The sequence below is a fragment of the Hemicordylus capensis genome, chromosome 6, assembly GCF_027244095.1.
Source record: "Hemicordylus capensis ecotype Gifberg chromosome 6, rHemCap1.1.pri, whole genome shotgun sequence".
NCBI classification, from domain to species: Eukaryota; Metazoa; Chordata; class Lepidosauria; order Squamata; family Cordylidae; genus Hemicordylus; species Hemicordylus capensis.
Window position 1 is genome coordinate 165,228,185 of NC_069662.1, and position 20,135 is coordinate 165,248,319.

General features: G+C 44.7%; 1 protein-coding gene across 22 annotated transcripts in view; it reads right to left on the reverse strand.

Moving 5' to 3' along the window:
- The window catches only part of OBSCN (obscurin, cytoskeletal calmodulin and titin-interacting RhoGEF), a 287,341-nt gene that overhangs the window by 177,640 nt on the left and 89,566 nt on the right, over positions 1-20,135 (reverse strand). For 20 of the 22 annotated variants that reach the window (XR_008309945.1, XM_053262303.1, XM_053262302.1 and 17 more), the window contains exons 30-39: positions 18,825-19,091; positions 15,604-15,873; positions 14,793-15,059; positions 11,917-12,183; positions 6,810-7,076; positions 4,529-4,795; positions 2,787-3,050; positions 2,002-2,268; positions 1,349-1,612; positions 391-657 (exon numbers count right to left, since the gene is read on the reverse strand). Coding sequence is in view for 21 of the 22 variants with exons in the window: in XM_053262303.1 (XP_053118278.1) it covers positions 391-657; positions 1,349-1,612; positions 2,002-2,268; positions 2,787-3,050; positions 4,529-4,795; positions 6,810-7,076; positions 11,917-12,183; positions 14,793-15,059; positions 15,604-15,873; positions 18,825-19,091 (2,667 nt within the window). In the remaining variant the exon portion in view is untranslated. The remainder of the gene's footprint in view (positions 1-390; positions 658-1,348; positions 1,613-2,001; positions 2,269-2,786; positions 3,051-4,528; positions 4,796-6,809; positions 7,077-11,916; positions 12,184-14,792; positions 15,060-15,603; positions 15,874-18,824; positions 19,092-20,135) is intronic. The other 2 variants (XM_053262319.1, XM_053262315.1) reach the window with 1 other exon arrangement.

Sequence of the window (20,135 nt, forward strand, 5' to 3'; positions counted from 1 at the left end):
TATATTTCAAATGTTACCATGTCAAGTCTTCCTAGGGATTTCTTATATGCCTGGTTAAGCATCCTTAAAAATAAGGTTTAATTAAGACAGGAATGAAACTGAGTAAAGAATCTTTCAACTAATATGAACTTCAGAAATTTCAGTGAGTCTCACATACTATAATAGTTCCAAAAACTATCAAGCTCTGTCTGTGGTGTTAGCATTCCCTGAGAGAATAAAACAACAGACTCTGAAGAGGGGGGTTCCTCGGCATTAAAGACAGAGTCTCATTTTTAGATTATTAATTTGATGCCATGAAGACTGAGAATACAGGCAGATCCACCAGACTGGGAAGTTATGGGAATCTACTCAAAGCAAAGACACAATAGCAGAACTATGTAGAATTTTTACCCTTGACTTCTAGGGATGCCATGGTCTGCTGCTCTCCAGATATACAACTATAACTTCCAGAATCTGTTACTTCCAGGTTTTGGATTATCAGCTCAGCAATGGCACCTTCACATCTCATTTTATACTTGCTGCCTGACTTGAGGGTCTTGTGTCCTTTCTTCCACTCAACAACAGTGGAGGCTTTGTTCAGCTCGCATCGCAGAGTGACATTTTTGCCTTCTGTAGCTTCTTCATCTTTCAGGGGCTTGGTGAAAAGTATAGGAAGGACTGCAGAATGAATGTAATATGGAACAGGTGTGGATCAAAACACAGCTGGTCGGAACCATGAACTGTTCTTCTCTTAGCAAGAAATCATGAGTTTACTATGGGCTGATACAGGGTGGTTTATCTGGATTAGTTGCTGTACTAGACTATGCCATTGGCATCAATGGAAACTTCCCTCTCAGGACCTACTAGAGCAACTTGAGGGGAGCTGTTCTTGTCGGGACTGTGGCATGAAAGGGCTAAATGCCTCCTCCAAGTGTGCCACAGTCCTGATTGGCCCCCTCGCAACAGCCATGTGGCTCTCCTCCCACTTTCAAAATCATGGCTCTAGCTAACACAGAATCTCTGGGTCTCAGGATCAACACCAAGTGAAAACGTCATAACCAGTTTCTCAGGAGATAAAAAGAAGTGCCATAACAATGCTATGAGACATTCCAAAATCTATGGGTTGTAAATTTGTAACTGACCTGGGGAAAATGTACATTTGAGTGGGTTTGCTCTTCTCCTGTGAGGAGGACAAAGTACTAGCATATTCACCAAAAGGAGGTTTAAAGTTAAGAGGAATGAGATGCCAAACATGTCCTGATTTGTGAGTATGAGAAAGTGGTTATTGGATTTCATTAGAAAGCTAAAAAAGAAGGCTGTAGGAAGACCCTGTTTGATTTAAGGCATATATTGCACAAATCTTTTTTACCATTCACTGTCAGGTGAGCTGTGGTCTTCTGGCCCCCACATGTACACGTGTAGTCTCCAGAATCTGCCAGATCCAAATCACAGATGGCCAGCTCAGCACATGGACCTTCCTGTTTTATTTGGCATTTGCCACTTGGCTTGAGTGCCCTCTGACCTTTCTGCCACTCCACTGAGGCAGCCTTGCTCAACCTGCAGTGAAGTGTGGTTGTCTCACCCTCTGTAGCCTCCTTGCTTTTTAGTTCTTCTTGGAAAAACACAGGCAGTGCTGAAGAATGCAATATGGACAGAGAGAAAGGGTCAAACCATGGGAGGACTCAGGGGAGTTAACAGATTATTGCATAAGAAAGCTCCATGTTATTGAGAGGCATGTGGCAACAAACCCCTAGAAGAAGGAGAATGCAAGGTTCAGCTGCACGTGTGCTAAATCTGCGGCAATCAACAAGAGAAAGAGCACTGTGTATAAAACAAAGCAGAAACATGAGGGTGTTTGCAGGAAGAGGTAAATGTATTGCTGTGCACATCAAGATATGTGGGAATTGCAGCAAAACAAGAAACCCTAACAGACCAGCAATGGATCCACACTGAGCACCAGCAGTAGAGCTGGATTGACCCTACATGTTAACGGGCTATTTTGATGCACATAAACTCGATTACCATTCACTTTTAAAGCTGCAGTCGTCTTCTGATCTCCACACACACAGGTGTAACTCCCAGCATCTGTCAGCTCCAGATCTTGGATGGTGAGTTCTGCAAAGCGCCCTTCTAGTCTCATTCTGTACTTGTTGCTCTGTTTCAGCACCATCTGATCCTTCATCCACTCAACAGAGTCAACGGCTTTCGTCAGCTCACAGTGCAGAGTGGCTGTCCCACTCTCTGTTGCTTCCTCATTCTTGAGTTGTGTTTTGAAGTGTGCTGCCAAGGCTGAAGGACGTGGAATGAATAAATATTGTGTCAACAGTCACTAGTTATAGTGGGGAGGGGGCTCTCTCTTTGACATGAGCTGTGCAATTCACTACTCAGTTACAGGGAACTTCCCTTATGACATGCTTTCAACAAATCCTGCCATTTTCCCGCCAGAGAAGAAGAACTTCAACATTAAGAAACCTCATTAAAAGAAAGCTGAGCAAACTTGAATAACCATGAAGAGGTACAACTGTCAGCCTTTTCTTAATGAGGATGGGGAAATGAATGTGTACCTCATACCACGTGCATGTCATGTCATGTCATTTGGAAGGAGGACTTTACAAATCACAAAAGCATGCAAGAGCAACAGCTTATATCCTGTGAAACTGGAGAGGAGTAAAGCAGGGAGATGCATGCCAACGTGCTAAAGGGGAGGCCAGCTCAAAGTAAAAGTAGAGTAGAAAGCTGAACTTTGTAATTGCCAATAAAAAGGTGAAGCGACCATTCCAAAGTATTGGTAGTGTTGCGTTTTTTACCATTAACAGTTAAAACAGCTGTTGTCTTTTGGTCTCCAGAGGTACATGTATAATCCCCAGCATCCTTTAGGTCTAGGTCATGGATCGTCAACTCAGCAATGGTTCCTTCTTTCTTCACTCTGTATTTGTTGCTGGGCCTTAGACCTTTGTGTCCCTTCATCCACTCCACTGGAGCAGACTTATTCAGCTCACAGTGCAGAGTGACTGTCCCACCTTGGGTGGCTTCCACATTCTTTAGTACTTCTTTGAAATGGACAGGCACAGCTGAAGGGTGAAGGAGTTTGTTTAGAAAAATATGAGGATCACTTGCAAGCATAGCCTCTAATATATGATGAGCTGCCGCTGCTTGCAGCCCATGACCTGTCTGAGCATTTCAGATCAAGATGCAAATATCAGCCGCTCTCACCCCTGCAACCCACCTGGTCGTGTCTATCAGAGGTTCCCAATCTTGGCCTTCCGATATTGTTGGACTACAACTCCCATCAGTAACAGCCACAATGTACACCTTTCTTCTCAACCCATTTCCCCATCCCTCTCAGACTCTTCCCTTTCCCCTTTTTTCCTTCCAGATCATTCCACACTCCAATTCTACTCCACTTGGCCACTACCCACCTACCCTTTAACCTACATGTTTGATCCCTCTCTTGGATCTGAGCAACTTGCACAGAGGTCGTCCACACAACTTCCAGCAGCTACTCGGAAGGGCTGCAGGGAAGGCAGGAGCTTGCCTGCCTTCCCCAGCAGTGCAGCCAAGGCCAGAGCCAGGAGCAGGAGGATCTCCCCATCCCGCATCCCAGAACTGCCCCACACCACAAGCTGCTCTCATTAGAGTAGTCACGTCACTTGGTGCGGCTGCTCCTTCCCGCCAGCTCGCTGCAAGAAATGGCAGACGCTGTGGGGAAGCCTTTAATCTGGCGGCAATGGTTCTCACAATCACCTGCTGAGGCTAAATGAACTGCAGGTTCACTTAATCTCGGCTAAACGCTGGATTTAAAAATCGGGTTAGTGGGCAGTGGCGGATTAACGGAGAGGCAGAGGAGGCATTTGCCTAAGGCGGCAGAATGTGAGGAGTGAAAAATTTTGTGCTCCTCAAATTTTGCTGCCCCTCTCTAGGGGCAGCAGCGATGATGTTTAAAATGGTAAAATTGGGAACTATCCCCTCCTTATCCCTGCAGCCACTGCCATGCCCCATCCTGTATTGAGAAGGCAAAAGGGGGGACTTTCCCCTCACCCCGCTTCCCACAGCCACTGCGACCACTGCCACACCCCATCCCGCCATGCAGCAGTGGTTTTTTAAGAAGGTGAAAGGGCGGCAAAAAGCTTAATCCGCCTCTGCTAGTGGGGGAGAAAGCACCAGGATCGGGAGTGATCCCGGCGCTCCACTTGAGCAGCCCAACGTAGGCCGGGCTGCCCTAGCTTGGGTTGGGCTGCTCGTGTGAATAGCAAAGTCTGTCTTCCACAGCTAGACAACCGAGCCAAAACCTGCAGAGGCTTCAGTGCTATCATCACAAAATCCTTTCGTGTGTTACAATAGAGATTTGATTTCTTTAATGACTATGATTAGAAGGATGTTAAAACCTGTTTATCCCCCATGATCTTAAAAGCAGTCAGACAGTAAAAGACAAGAATATGTAAACCTAAGTCCACATTACAGAAAAACCTCAATGAACTTTGCAGAGCAATGTGTTCAGTGCTACTCTGGACCAAAACCAATAAGTACACAAAGGAAGTGTTCACCCTACCATGGATTTTGACCTGAGCTGTGCTCTGCTGATCTCCAGTGTCACAGAGATATTTCCCAGCATCTTCTGGCTCGGCATTGTGAATGACCAGTTCAGCCACACACCCCTCCTGCTTCATTCTGTACTTCTCACTAGCCTGAAGAACGGTTGTTCCTTTCTTCCAGGCCACAGGAACATCGGGCTTAGTGAGTACACAGCTTAAAACTATAGCGGCCCCCTCTTCCTTCTCCGTGTCCTTAAGTTCTTGTTTGAAAAGGGCGGGCACAGCTAAAATGCACAACCAGGGTGGAAGGGAAATGGTGAAAATCAAAGATGGCAAAAGAAAATCACTTGCAACCATATAAAGTGACATGCAACAAGGATATTCTCATATGCAGGAACGTGCTAATATCCTCAAGCAAATTTTGATATTGGAGGCCTACATGAGGTACTAAGGCTGAGTTCTTCCTGCACACAGAAAACTAGCATGGCAGGGAGGAGACAGCTCTTCTTCCTGGCACCTAATTTTTTTTGTGTGTGTAGGGAATGTTTTCCTGTGGGGGAATGTTCACTTCTGTGAGTTCCCCAATGCAGTTCTGAAGTGGTATAGCCCAAACCACTTCGGTGAGAGGGCATGCAATCTGGCTTTCCTAGAAGTCTTTCACTGAGACCTCATGATGGGAGCTGACAACATGTGCATCGTCTGAAGGTACATGGTTCCAACAACCTTGCTGAAGCTAAGCAGATCTTGGACTCATCAACACCTGGTAGGGACATGCAAAAATGGTTTCACCGTTCTGAGCTCAAACCAGCCCAGCTGTTCAAAGTGGGGGTGGGAGGTTCCAAGTTTGAGCAAAACTGAGCCCGATTCAGATCGAACCAGTTTGGCCGGTTCTGCATGCTTGCAAAGGGGAATCCGGTAAGGATTCCCCTTTACAAGCAAAGGGGGGGGGGACCCTATAGGGTTGAAAAGGGAGGGGAGCAGGTGGGAGGTGACCTTACGCACTGCAGTGGTGACATGGCTCCTCGCCGCCAGTGCTCCCCCATCTGAGCATGCCGGCGGGGGGCCTAGGGAAGGCAGTGCTGATGTTGGGGAGCGCTAGCGGGGCTTATGGTAGCTGCCGTTGGCCCACCACCACCTTACCATTGCTGATGCAGCATGTAAAGTGACTTCCCATCCACCCTGCCTCCCTTTTCGACCCCACAGGGTCTGCCCCTCTGCTTGTACAGGCAAATCTTTTCTGGATTTCCCCTTGCAAGCATGCAGAACTGGGCCGAACTGGTTCAACCTGGTTGTAGTGCAGAACTGAACCACCGGCCAGTTCTAACAAACCAGCTTGTGGACCAGGCGGTTTGGTTCGAGTTCGATTTGAACAGAACGGAGCGGTTCCGTGCACACCCCCAACACCTGAATGGGAGACTGCCTGGGAAACCACACGTGTGTCAGGACTTCAGGACCTGGCAAGTGATGGGGATGTGCAAGAATGCTCAGTGGGGGAAGGCAAACAAATGTGCAGTGGGCAAGACCAAACACAAGCAGGGAAATAGTGGTCAGTGTGCTGGAACAGTGAAGCAGCCCCCAAGTGCAGGGTTGGAATCTCCAAGGGAGATAAGAGGGGAGTTGGCAGTTGAGCACTTTTGCATGATGCTGTTCCTCCCCAGGAGGGCACTAACCCCCTGTAAGTCTGTGAGCAGTGCATACTCCACTGTTTAGGAGTGGGAAAAGAAGGAAGCACCAAGGAGGAGAAAGCAGCAACTTCCACGATGGGCATGACTCCTGGCAAGGAGGGCAGACAAAGACGTGAGTTTGCAGCAGAGGAGGTGCTGGATATTGCTGAGTGCCCCCCCCACCCCCCACCCACTGGTGACTGAAAGGAAGGGCAGACAGCGATGGCCACAATAGCAGGGAAAGCCATAGCATGCTGCTTTGAGTTCTGCCATGGAAGAAAGGGGGGGTATTAATATATATATATATATGAATACAACCAATCAACAAAACTAAACTATGTGAGTGCCACCACTTTGGGATTTCTATACACAGGCTTCTTGTTTTTCCCCAAGCTTATGACAAGGATTCAGCTGGGCCCTGTTCAAGTACTGCTGACAAGGAACAATAAGCTTAGACTTTTATGGCTGGACAGAGAACTGCACTGTGGGACAAATGACTCCAAGGCAACACGTCAGTTATATCCGGTGAGCTATTTCAACTGAGCAAGTGAGCATGCACATTTTCTCTTAAGAAGGCCCACTATTCAATTATGGCATACATAGCTGAGCATCATAGAACCGTGGCTCTGCCTACCCGCCACTTCCACACGTGCAGAAGTCTTGAGCTCGCCGATGCTGCAAGAATATTCCCCAGCATCAGTGGCCTTTGCGTCCCGAATGACAAGCTCCGCCACTGTGCCACGCTGCTTGAGCTCATACTTGTCCCCAGCCTGGAGCACTTCATTCCCCTTGGTCCACTGTACTGGAAGGTCCGGTTTGCTAAGCTCGCAAGTGAGCCGGACCTTGTTTCCTTCCTTAGTCTCACTGCTTTGGAGTTGTCGTTCAAAAAGAACTGGCAGGGCTAAAATGCAGAATTAAAGATGGTGAATATGAGGCAGGGAGGAGTTCCTTGCTTCCCCCACAAGCTTTTGCAAGTAGATATCCAAAGCAAAAAAATCCAGATATCAGATGTGGGAATGTAAGTTAGCATGTAACCTACTGCCTGTTGTCAGCAAGGAGAAAAAGAAAGTCAGAGAATATTAAAAACAACAATCAGCCTGCCAATATGCTTTTGGGGAATAAATCATGGTTAGCTTCATCTGAGGTGCACATTTTCCATTTGCTGGCTTAGTCATCTGCTAGAAGCCAAACATATAGTCAGCATGTTACATAGCATACAAACTCCTGCAAACAACAACATAAAATTGCCTTCCACACACAATAGACAAAACCCAAAAGATATACAGATAGACATGTATACAGTTTGGTAGAACAACTCTTATCAAACGGCATAATAAGAGACAACAGCCAATACACAGAGATCCAATCACATTTCATACACTGTTTCTGTTGAAGACAATGAGATCAAGTTATGTCAATAATTAAAGTAGCAGGAAGTTTCTGAGATATGTATCTTTCATGAGAAAAACTGTAAGATTTACTGTTCGGTGGGTCCATGTCATATTTCCAGCTCCCTTACAGCACTTCTGAACCAGCCCTAAAATGGTTTCATCCTTTTTTGCTACTCCAAGATTACTCTTGCTAGATTATACCTTAACAAGCATCATACTTCATTACTTCATATTCTTAGATATACTCCATACTTACTACATCTAGAAAGGCCTAACATACAGCATTTTAGAGACACGTGTCCTTAGTATGGATATCATACTGCTCCATCATGGATTACCTGCATCTTGTTTCTAGAAACCTTGCCATGCTTGTCATGACTCCTGAAATTGCAGGAGTCATACTGGCAATTTCACTGGGAGAAAAATAGTCCAGATGAATCCAAGCTGGCATGGATGTGTTAGAGGGAGCAGTGGTGCTCTCCCACAATAAAGCTTCAGTTCATTGACTTCTACCCCAATATGTGCTAACAGGTCTTTGACAGTCCCAATCCAAAAGGGGGGGGGAATACAAAGTGAGAATTAATCTTGATCAGACCTCCATTGGGTAACCACACTGGCAACAATCCTTTTGATTCTAAAGGCAGCATCCTATGTATCAGCTATTATGTATCATCCTATGTATCAGCATCCTATGTATCAGCTAATGTGAGTCACATTAGATTCTCTCTAGCCATGTGGAGATACCATTAAAATTCTTCAAAGATGTGCATATGCTGATAGTGTGCATCCATTGTCAATATATGAGAAGGGAAGTTTTCTTTCAAGTAGATTGTCCAAAATTGTATCTGCAGGACAGATGAAGCACACTTCAGTTCATAGCTAAACATTCAGCTAATTTCATATTTTGCCATATTCTTTGGAGCTGACTGGTGAAATTAGTTCATGAATGAAATCAGGCAGAACAGTCTTGCGAGGGGTCACCCTACCTCTGGTTATCTCTGCTGCCACTTCTCAGATCTGATTTGGCAGGATCTGAGACCAAAAATCATCTTCTCCCTCTGGTTTGTTGTGTGGTAGTGCGCAGTTTCTCTTCTGGTGACATGGGAGAGGAAATAAATGTTCTTATTCCTTAATAATGCTAAAATAGCAGGTTCCATAGTATTGTTTCGGCACAAGTTCTTAATGCTTGATAGTCACACGTTTTAGATGTAAAGAAGCGTAATGATTTCAGGGTGTTGAAAGTCTTAACTTGCGACTTACAGGGGTGTTAATGTTCTTAAGATCACAAACAATTATAGTTCCTTTCTTGTTTCTTTTCTCCTCCTTGGGGTTGGGGTGCCTCACTTGGATTCCTTGTTTCTGACCTGCCTCCCTTCTGTGGATTCTTAGGGTCTTTTGTTACACAGGCAATAGCTTTCCTAAAGTAAAGTGTGCTGTCGAGTCGGTGTCAACTCCTAGCGACCACAGAGCTCTGTGGTTTTCTTTTGGTAGAACACAGGAGAGGTTTACCATTGCCTCCTCCCACACAGTATGAGATGATGCCTTTCAGCATTTTCCTATATCTCTGCTGCCTGATATAGATGGGAAACATACCAGCGGGGATTTGAAGCAGCAACCACTGGCTTGGTAGTCAAGCCATTTCCCGCTGTGCCATTAGGTGGCTAGTAGATTTCCTATAGAGAGCAAATTTACTTCCCTCCCTCTACTTAAGTCCTACTTCTCCCTTCCTAGGAGAAATCTTTCCTGTTTGGTACACCCTTTCCCCTGCCAAGCCTCCAGCTCACCATTTCTCCCCGCCTAACTGCCAACAAACTGCCATCCAACTGAATCTAGCTTCTTCTCTCTCTTTCTCTGCCATCCCTGACCTGCATTCTAAGCAGGGTTTCTCTGTCCTTCCTGCAGGGGTCTCACGGGTGCTGCAGCCTCCCTGTCAATCAAACTCCCTCCTGCAAATACATTTTGCACCGTTTACACATTTCTATAAACAAAGGCATTAAATTACATATAAACACCACCTTTAACAAACAACACTAAAAATGCAAACTCTCACGAGTCTGAACAGGTAAGATATAATTTTCAGTCTAGATGTCAAATTAGTATGTGCAGTTGGGGTTTTCAGTACATTCCAAAATAGCACTCCTATTCTCTACTATAACTCTTCACTCTCCAGCTTCAGAATCATACATCCTCAAGCGGAAGCAGAACTGGGAGCTAGGGGAGGGCTTCTCCCAATGGAAGAGTAAAATATTTCACTGACCCTCTTTTACATGGCCATCCCTGAAACTAATCTCAGCATTCCTTCTTCAACGGGGGAGAGCTTTGTGCTCCTCAGGCCTCAGATCTGTATCTCTTACCATCTCCCACTTTCCATCTTGTATATGACCATTGGTGGATTCAAATCCCAACAGGATATTCCTAGAGTTGAGGGCGTGATTCTGAAAGATGGTGCAGGAGTCACAGGTGATTTGTAATAAATGAATGGTAAATCTTCCAGGACCTGGGAGGTTAACACAGGCGTTGCTTGGACCGTTGCTTGGTTAAACCCTGATATAATTCTGATTACTGCCCAAGCCCTGCCCTTTAGCTGAGAGATGAAAGGGTCAATAAAAGAAAGCACTCTGCGTTGAAGCTTTGAAATGTGATGCCTTCAGTGGGGAGCCAAGTATCCTTGGTTGCTTGGTGTGATGCCACAGAAGTAGGTTCAGACTGTTTGCTTGAGTGGTGCAAGTTACTGGTCATAATCCAAAATCAAGTTGCAAGAAACGATCAAGTTCCAATAGCTCCACCTGAGAAAAAGAACTGCACCAATACTACACTGCCTCATTTAGGAGCTCCTTGCTCCTCTTCCACCATCAAACAGATTACCAGAATCTGATACTCGCCTTCATCTAGGTTACTTTTTACTGAAATCTTTATGTCTGGACCATTTTAAACCACTAAACCAGCAGTTCTTTTATCAAATGCTTCAGAATAATAAATCTTTCAAACAACAGTTGCATCCGACAGTAGCATCTCCTGGCTGAGAATAAATTCTATGGGACCCAGTGGCACAGAATAGCATTTTATCCAAAACACATGAAAACTGTTACACAGTGTTGACAAAATTCTCCACTTGAACATCGCAGACTCCTTTCCTACCATGTGTGTGCTCTAAGCCTTTTGTTACTAGCATGAAAAAGGACCACTGCACAAGAATACATGGTCACACAGGGCAGCAGGAGAAACACAAACCAAGCCAAACATGTATATCACGCGACATCCCCTATATAAGAGAATAAATATATACTAGCCAATCCGCACAGAGCATCTGTGCGCTATTAGGGGGCGACTGTCCCACCCCTCCAGCCCCACTCTCCCTCCCCCTCCCTCCCGCCCCACTCTCTCTTTCCCACTCACCCCCTTTCCAGTCTCTCCGCTGCTTCCCTACCACTTTCTTGTCTCGCCGGCCGTCCTGCCTCTGCCTCCCACCTCCCCCTTACCTGGGATGGCCTGGCCTGCCATCCCGCCACCGCCTCCCACCCCCGGCAGCCAGGCTGGGCTTTGCCACCGCTGCCTCCTCCCCCTTACCCGGGACGGCCTGGCCAGGCGAGGTCGTCCCGCTGCCGCCTCCCAACAGCCAGCTGAGGCTGCCTCCTCAGGCCGTTTTGCGGCCTGCCACCACCATCCTCCGCCATTTTTTTTTGGCCCTGAACTCTCATCCAATACCAGGAACTCTTGCGAGAGTTCCACCACCAAATCCTGGGCATACATGCCAGCTAAGAGAATTATATATATAGATGCTGTAACAGTGACCTCAATATCTTGCCTATAGGTTAAAAAAAAGAACAGTCTAGTTCTCAAGTCTTTAAAATATTGTCAGGAGAAGAATGTAAATGAACTCAGATATAACTGCAACATATTAAACAAGATGTTCAAGAACACAAGACACCTCATTGTCTTTTATCAAGGCTGGATTTTCTTAACTGCCAGAGGAATTTTTGCAACCCTCACTGTGGTAAAGAAATCATTGCTTGCAAGAATAATACATATCTTCTCTACAAGTGTCCTGCAAAATACTAGCAAGAAATCTGGAATTAAGGTAAAAATTTCATGCTGTAATACAGTGTGCATATTCAGACAACTGGTTTCATTAGACAAAAGCTGCAACAAATAGCTGGAGTCAACATCGTTACCAGTCCCACCTTATAATGAACAATAGGACATGACATCAGCATAAGTTGACTCTAGCATCCTGCTCTGCTTACATATTTGTTTGAGGGAGTCTAGATTTTGGAACTATAGGCAGAATGTTTCTTATTAATTTAGTAACCCATTTCTGCTGCAGTGAGAGAAACCATATGAAGTTCATACCTTGTATAACCAGCTTGGCACTGGATTGGGTATCGCCAATGTCGCAGGTGTAGATGTCACTGTCACTTTCCTTTAAGTCATTCACTATGAGTTGCAGAATGTTCCCCTTCTGGCTGATCTCATGTTTTTTGCTTGCCTTAATATCGGTAATCCCTTTCCTCCACGTCACAGCTGAAGCCGGCCTCTTGGTTTCACAAGTAAAAATGGCTTTTTTGTTTTCATCCATCTTCAGGTCTGAAAGGTCTTTGGTGAAACAATTTCCTGCTTCTGTAAAAAAAAATGAAATAAAGCAATATCTGATATTAACACTCCCAATTAATGCAAGAACATTGATAAACTAATTCTAGTTAAGGCAGAGGTTGTCCAGCTAGGATGCCAGTTTTAGTTAGACTACAATTCCCATCACCCACAGCCACAATGGTGGAAGGCCATTGTGGCTGGAGTTGTGGGCCAATAAAATCTAGGGGCCCAACTTTGAGAACCCCTGGGATAAGGAGTTCTAGCATAAGCATGAAGGTGGCTATATGCCTCCTTCACACTTCCCATATAGCCAGTTATCCAGCAGACGTGCAAAAAACCGGAAAACCTGGTTTGGCTAGAATCGAACCAGACTTGAGGTGAACTATCTGGTTTGGTTTTGTGCACACTCAAAGCAGACCTGGCTTGGTTCAAAAGAACCCTGGTATGAGGGGGCTTGAAGCTCTACTGGTAAAGAGGAATCTGTTAAGAATTCCCCTTTATCAGTAAAGGGGAAGTGGGGGAGCAGGGAGCTTTGCTAAAACTAATTGGGGTGGGAGAAGAGGAAATTTTTACCTTTGAAGTGCAGGGTCCACACAAATGGCCTTTGGGCATGCATGGGGACCATTCACTTTCACACATGTGCAGAGGCCCAAACTGGGCTTGAACCAGCCCCAGCGGGGTTGGGGGAAAGCCACGACCACCGCCAGCAGCACTTCAAAGGTAAAGATTTATTCTCCTCCCACCCCAACTAGTTTTAGCAAGCCCCCACTCCCTGCTTTACTGTTTAAGGGGAATCCTTACTGGTTTCCCCTTTACCAGCAAGTTCCGAGCTGGCTCAAACTGAACTGGGCCCTGTTCGGTTCAACCCAAATCTTTTGAGTCAAGTTGGCTCAAACTCGAGCCTGGCGCAATTCGAACTGGCTCCCACACCCCTATTATCTGGCACCTCAGCCAATACACTGGACATGGTCATAGAGCAATCCATGGAAGCCTTACTGTGGGCTTGGAAGAAACCTCCACATCAACCAATACTCATGACAGTAGCACACAAAGGCTTATTCACCTTCAATATTTATTTATTTGTTGTTGTTTTTTGTTTGTTTGTTTGTTTGTTTGTTTGTTTGTTTAGAATTTCGTATAAGCCTCCAAAGACTCTCAGCGGTGAACTTTGACAGTTCTAGGGGACAAGACCAAAGAAGCCGAGAATTTCCAACAAAAGCCCTTCTCAGTTTCACTTTCAGTGTTGGGGTCTCTCAGAACTCACTGGGTTTCTCATTTTACATGGTTGTAGAAGGAAAAAATTCCATAAAGAGGAATTCCCCTTTTGTAGGAAAGAAATAACAACAAGAACAACTGAGGATATTTATATACCGCTTTTCAACAAAAGTTCCCAAAACGGTTTACAAAGAGAAATAAAAATAAATAAAGATGGCTCCCTGTCCCCAAAGGGCTCACAATCTAAAAAGAAACATAAGACAGACACCAGCAACAGCCACTGGAGGGATTAGCATATCTGAAAAAATCTTCGCTGCCAAACCTGGAAACTACTACTACTAATATTTATATCTTACTTTTCAACAAAGAGTTCTCAAAAGAGAAACTAAAATAATAAATAAGATGGCTCCTTGTCCCAAGAGGGCTCACAATGTAACAAGAAACATCAAGTAGACACCAGCAACAGCTGCAGGAGGGGTGCTGAGCTGGGGCTGGATGAGGCCAGTTGCTCTCTCCCTGCTGAATACAAGAGAATCACCATTTTAAAAATGTGCCTCTTTGCTAAGTTAGCAGTGAAAATGTCTGGTTGTACTTGTTTAACTCAGAATATTCTCCTAAAAAGAGCCCCCTTCACTCATTGTCTTCATGTCCCTTTTGGTGCTCCTAGATTCTTTTTCTTCTGCTCTGACACATTCTCATTCTCTCTTCATTTGTTCATTTTGTCTCACTCAGGGACGGGCTTTCTCTTGTTCCTGCCCCAAGATTTTAGAATGTACTCTGTGCTGAAATAAGAACCTTCCCATCTCTGACAGCTTTTTTAAAGTCTTTAAAGATGTATTTATGTCACCTTAAATGGCGCAGTGTGGAAACGCTTGACTAACAAGCAGGTTGCTGGTTCAAATCCCCACTAGTACTATATCGGGCAGCAGCAATCTAGGAAGATGCTGAAAGGCATCAACTCATACTGCGTGGGAGGAGGCAATGGTCAACCCCTCCTGGATTCTACCAAAGAAAACCACAGGACTCTGTGGGCGCCAGGAGTCAAAAATCAACTTGATGGCACACTTTACTTTAAAGATGTATTTATTCAACAAAGCTTTTAACTAGAATAGTGGTTTTAAATTGTTTTATGTTGTAAACTGCCCAGAGATGTAAGTTTGGAGTGGTGTACAAATATAATGATACATAGATAGATAGATAGATAGATATTGGCTGGTTTGTTTTTATTAAGACATTATTCTCTTAAAAGTGCTATGCAGGATGAATAAATTATGGGGAAGTTCAGTGGTTGGTAGCTTGCTGGAGTGTTTCTTATTAAGAAATTCCTTTCTCTAAAAGACTATTGGATGGAACTAAATGGCTTTGCAAGAAACTTTCTGTTTGATTAGTAAAGACATCATGGTTACTGGTACACCACTGACCTTCCACAGTAAGTGTGGCTTTTGTTTTGGAGATTTCCGACTCACACGTGTATTCCCCGCTATCCTTGACAGTGGCATCATGGATGATCAAGATTGCCCGGTTCCCTTCCTGCCGCAGGTCATACTTCTGGCTCCTTCGGATTTCTTTCCCATCCTTGCGCCACTTCAGGTTGCTGTCCCACTTCGATAAGTCACACGTCAGGCTCACCTCTTGGCCCACGGATGTTGTCTTGTCCTCCAGCTGCCTTGTAAATTCTGCTGGCTTTTCTGAGAGAGAGAAAAAGCAATCTATTAAAAAAAATAATGCTGACCCAAATTTAACATCTTTTGAAACTTCAGGGGAATGACAAAACTTTAAAGCTGTAAAAAAAAACCCCACAGGATAAAGAAATATTTAAATGCCAATTGAGGAGAAGAGCTGGTCTCATGGTAGTAAGCATGAATTGTCCCTTTTGCTAAGCAGGGTTCATCCTGGTTTGCATTTTAATAGCAGACTACATGTGCACGCACTATAAGATATTCCCCTTAGGGGATGGGGCCACAGCTCAGTGAAAGAGCACCTGCATGCTTGCATGCAGAAGGTTCCCAGTTCCCTCCCTGGCATCTCCAAGACAGGGCTGAGAGAGACTCCTGCTTGTAACCTTGGAGAAGCTGCTGCCAGTCTGTGTTGACAACGCTGAGCTAGATAAACCAAACGTCTGACTCGTTATAAAGCAGCTTCCTATGTTACTATGAGGATTTAATGAAACTGTCCATGTTCTGAGCAACATTCTCACATAATACATCATACTCAACACCCTATTCTATGTACCTTTCACAACCAAAGAAGCTTTGGAGTTTAAGTCGCGGACAGAAAAAACCACCTCCCCAGCATCTGAAGCCAGGGTTTTTTTGATGTTGAGTGTATATTTCCGCCCTTTGTTGAATGCTCTAAACCGTCCATCGTGGCCTATTTCCGATCCATTGACTAGCCAATGGCAGTCTTCAACACTTTCATGCGAGAGAACGCATTCAAAGCTGCAGCTCTCCCCTTCTAGGACTTCAATGCTCTTTAGGCGTTTTGTGATGCCAATGTTAAGCTCTGGAAAGCAAGGAAGGAAAGTTGAAAGGATTTCGAGAGAGAGAAATTTCACTACCATATGCAGCGCAGCATGAGAACAGGGCAAGGATATCCTGGTGCAAAGCTAGAGGCTCACAGGGCACCAGGACTTATGGGGCATTTCCAGGCACGAGGCTTAAAGCAGTTCTTGTTTCAATTGATTTTGTAATGCACAGCCTATACTGGCCCAAGCATATATGAGCATTTCAAATACCTCTTCACTTTTGGGCACAATGAAAAGTGCTGATCCCATCCTTTAAGGCCCTCAATAGACTGAAACCAGGATACTCTAAGAATTCTTGCTTTTCCTGTACGATCCTGCTTGAGCACTCTGTTCAGTAACTGAGGCCCTGATTATGTCCTCCCACATCTGAAGTACAGCAGGTAAAGAAGCAAGACAGGGGCCTTTCGACTGTCACTCTGAGGCTGGGGAAAACTTTCCCTGCTGTTTGCTTTTTGGTGGGCATCCAAAACCTGGCTATTTGAGAAAGAATTTGGGCTTAATTATGTGTGTCACTCCAGAATTCTGGCCCCTGTGATTCATTTCTGTCTTCTGGTTGACTTTTATGTTGACTAGTTTGCGTGGAATAAATTGAATTTTCATTTTAATGAATAAGTTTCCATTTGAATATGAGCAACCTTGAGATTGAAAGGCAAGATATACATTCAAAGTGCTAAATGGGCAAAGGGGCAGCTTTTAAAGGTGTAAAAGGAGATAAATCTCTCTAACCCAGCACAATGTCTCTCCAGTAGTAGCAGCTGGCGTCTCCCGTGTGTTTAGACTGTGAGCTCTTTAAAGAGAGGGAATCCTGTTCTTATGCCTTGTACTTTGTAAACTGCTTTGAAAAGCAGATTGAAAAGCTTTTTGAAAAACGCTTTGAAAAGCAGTATCTCAATATTTCTAACAGCAGCAACTTCAAAAGTTAGTAGGAGTATCCAGACTAGTTAGTCATGACTAAGCTGAAATCAATGAGACAAATTAGCCATGAGTAATTTAAGTCCCATTAATGTCAGTGGAATTAAGACATGAATAACTCAGTCTAGGCTGCTCATGATGATTTTATTATTTCTAAGCTGCTGCTTTGAATATGTCTTTGATAGAAAAATTGGGTTACTGCTGTTGAAGAAGCAGAAGAAAATGAAGCAGAAGCAGAAGCAGCCTAGAGGAGACTGCTTGGCAAAAACAAGGTTGTGGAGAAACAGCTGTGGGGGAGGAAGGAAAGAGGGAAGGAGGCAGAGTGAATTCTTGCAGTTTGAATAAGGTTCTGGTTTGGTCTTGCATCCGTGAGGTGGCTAAGTTTACAGATGACACCAAATTATTCAGAGTGGTGAAAACCAAAGCAAGTTTGCAAGGAACTCCAGACACCTCTTCAAACATGCTTCAATATAACTGTTATAATGGACCAAAAAATCCCATCAGATGGGGTCTGAACTAGAAGTGACTAAGGGAGTGATGTGTGATCATAGTAGATAGTTTGGTGAAAATTTTCACCAGTTGTATGGCAGGTTTGAAACAGGTAAATTCCATGTTAGGGATCATTATGAAAGGAACCAAACACAAAAGCTGGCAATATTATAATGCCCTTTTATGAATCTATGGTACAGTGGCACTTGGAATAATATAAGAACAGAAGAACAGCCCTGCTGGATCAGGCCCAAGGCCCATCTAGTCCAGCATCCTGTTTCACACAGTGGCCCACCAGATGCCACTGGAAGCTTACAGGCAAGAGCTGAGGGGCATGCCCTCTCTCCTGCTGTTACTCCCCTGCAACTGGTACTCAGAGGCATCCTGCCTTTGAGGCTGGAGGTGGCCCGCAGCCCTCCAACTAGCAGCCATTGATAGACCTCTCCTCCATGAAGTTATCCAAACCCTTCTTAAAGCCATCCAGGTTGTTGGCTGTCACCACATCTTGTGGCAGAGAATTCCACAAGTGGATTATTCCATTTGTTGGCCCTAGATTTCCTGGCAATCAAGATGTATGTATGGTTCCGGGCACCACATCTCAAAAGGGATATTGTAGATTTGTAAATGGTGCAGAAATGGTCAACCAAAATTTTCAGGAGGCTGAAACACTTCCCCTAGGAAGAAAGGCTAACACTTTATCTGATTCAGATCAGATAAAAGGAAGTCCTTTTTTCACACAGTGCATAATTAGTTTATGGAATTCACTGCCACAAAATATGGTGATGGCCTCTAGAGTACTTAAAAGGAGATTAGACAAACTCATGGAGAACAAGTTGATCAAGGGGTACTAGTTGTTATGGCTACCGCTAGGTTCAGAGGCAGTATGTCTCCGAATACCAGTTCCTGGTAAGCAATGGTGAGATGGCCATTGTCCTACACGTCCTACTTCTGGGCTTTCGAGAGACATCTGCTTGACCACAAAGGAAAACAGGATGTTTGATCAGATGGACCTTTGGTTCCATCCTGCAGGGCCTTTCATATATTCAGTTCTAGGTCAACATTTACTTGTTCATATTTGCTGCCTTTCATAACAGATAGTTAGATTCAAGGCAGATGCTCTGTTAAAGTGATATTTGTTTAAATGCAAGTTACCCCCAAAAAGCCACTCCATGGACATGGGATAAAAACTGTCAATTTAGAATTCAGAAAGCAGGAGTAAGACACTTCTATCTGTAGTCTCATTCTGGTATCTTAGAACCCTAGGAACGAAAACAACAGCTAAGCCAAAGAGAGGCTGAAGAAAGCTTAAATCAGGGGTTCTCAAACTTGGGTCCCCAGATATTGTTGAACTACAGTTTCCATCATCCCCACCCACACTGGCCCAAGGCCAACATTTGAGAACCCTGGCCTCAAATTTTCCTCTTGGCTTTTGTACTGGGCCACGTTATTTGTGTGGCTTAATGGGCGGGGGGGGGGGAGAATTCCTCTAATTCTACAGTTCCGGATTTCACAATACAGCAGCCCTTACCTTGAATGCTGACTTTAGACTTGGCAATCTCTGTACCAAGATCACACGTATACAAGCCAGCATCACTCTTGTTCAGGTCATGGATGACAAGACCCAGTGTCTTGCCAGCTTGCAGCATCTCATACTTGTCTCCTGGGGTGAGCTCCGTGCCCTCTTTTTTCCAGATGGGCTTGACTTTCGGCTTGGAGACCTCGCACTCCAAACTGACTGTGCTACGCTCCTCTCCAACAACGTCATCCAAGGATTTCATGAAGACAACCGGCTTTTCTGAAGAACATTGTAGTAAAGTGAAGAGGGGGAAAACAGGTTGCTTACCTGTAACAGGTGATCTTCCTGGTGATCCATGTTCACTCACAAAATGGGTTCTGTACCTGCACAGTAGCCCCACAGAAGAATTCAATAGCTCCATGAGGTGCTCTTTGCACATGTGGTACAATCATTATTTTCAGCAGGAGAGCGCTTTCTCCTCCATTCCTGATCAGCAGCTATGATGAGCGAAGAATGTGGATGGACAAGGTCCAGAAAGTGAGGTGTCACTATTACTGTGGAGGTGTCCTAGCAGCGAGGTAGGCTGGGTGGGTGTTGTTAGTGAACATGGATCAGCAGAAAGATCACCTGTTACAGGTAAGCCATTTGTTTATCTTGGAGGTGATCCATGTCCACAAAATGGATGATTAGCAAGCTCACCTGAATGGTGGTGGGTGCTAGGATATGGTTACAGCACCTTTTAAAGAACCACCTAACCAAAGTTGGCCTCCACTGCTGAGCGGATGTCCACAGCATAGTGTTTAATGGAGGGAAAGTCTGGGGACCACGTAGGTGCTTTGCAAATGTCTATCATGCTGATGGGGACTGCCAACTTGGCCACAGCTCTAGTGGAATGTGCCTTTCACTTTAGAGGGAGGATTGATGCCTTGCTTGTTGTAACATGAAAATTAGTCCCATAAACCAATGGACAAGTCTCAATACAGGCTGGCCTTTTTGTCTCCTTTATAGGAGATGAATAACTTATTTGCCTTTCTGAATGGATTTGGCCTGTCCCTGTAAAAGAGAAGGGACCTTCTGATGTCCAAGGAGTACATGGATTTCTCCAAAGGTGTAGGAGCGTTCAAGAAAAATGTAGGTAAGACAATATCTTGGTTCAGATGGAATTCTGAGACAATATTGAAGGATGGGTCTGTCCTTGGAACAACTTTGTCTGAATAAAATTTAGTGTAAGGTGAGTCAGCCCAAAGAGTTGTTAGTTTGCTGACTGTCCTTGCCAGTGTGATGGCAACCAAGAATGCAGTTTTCAATGACAGGTACTTTAAG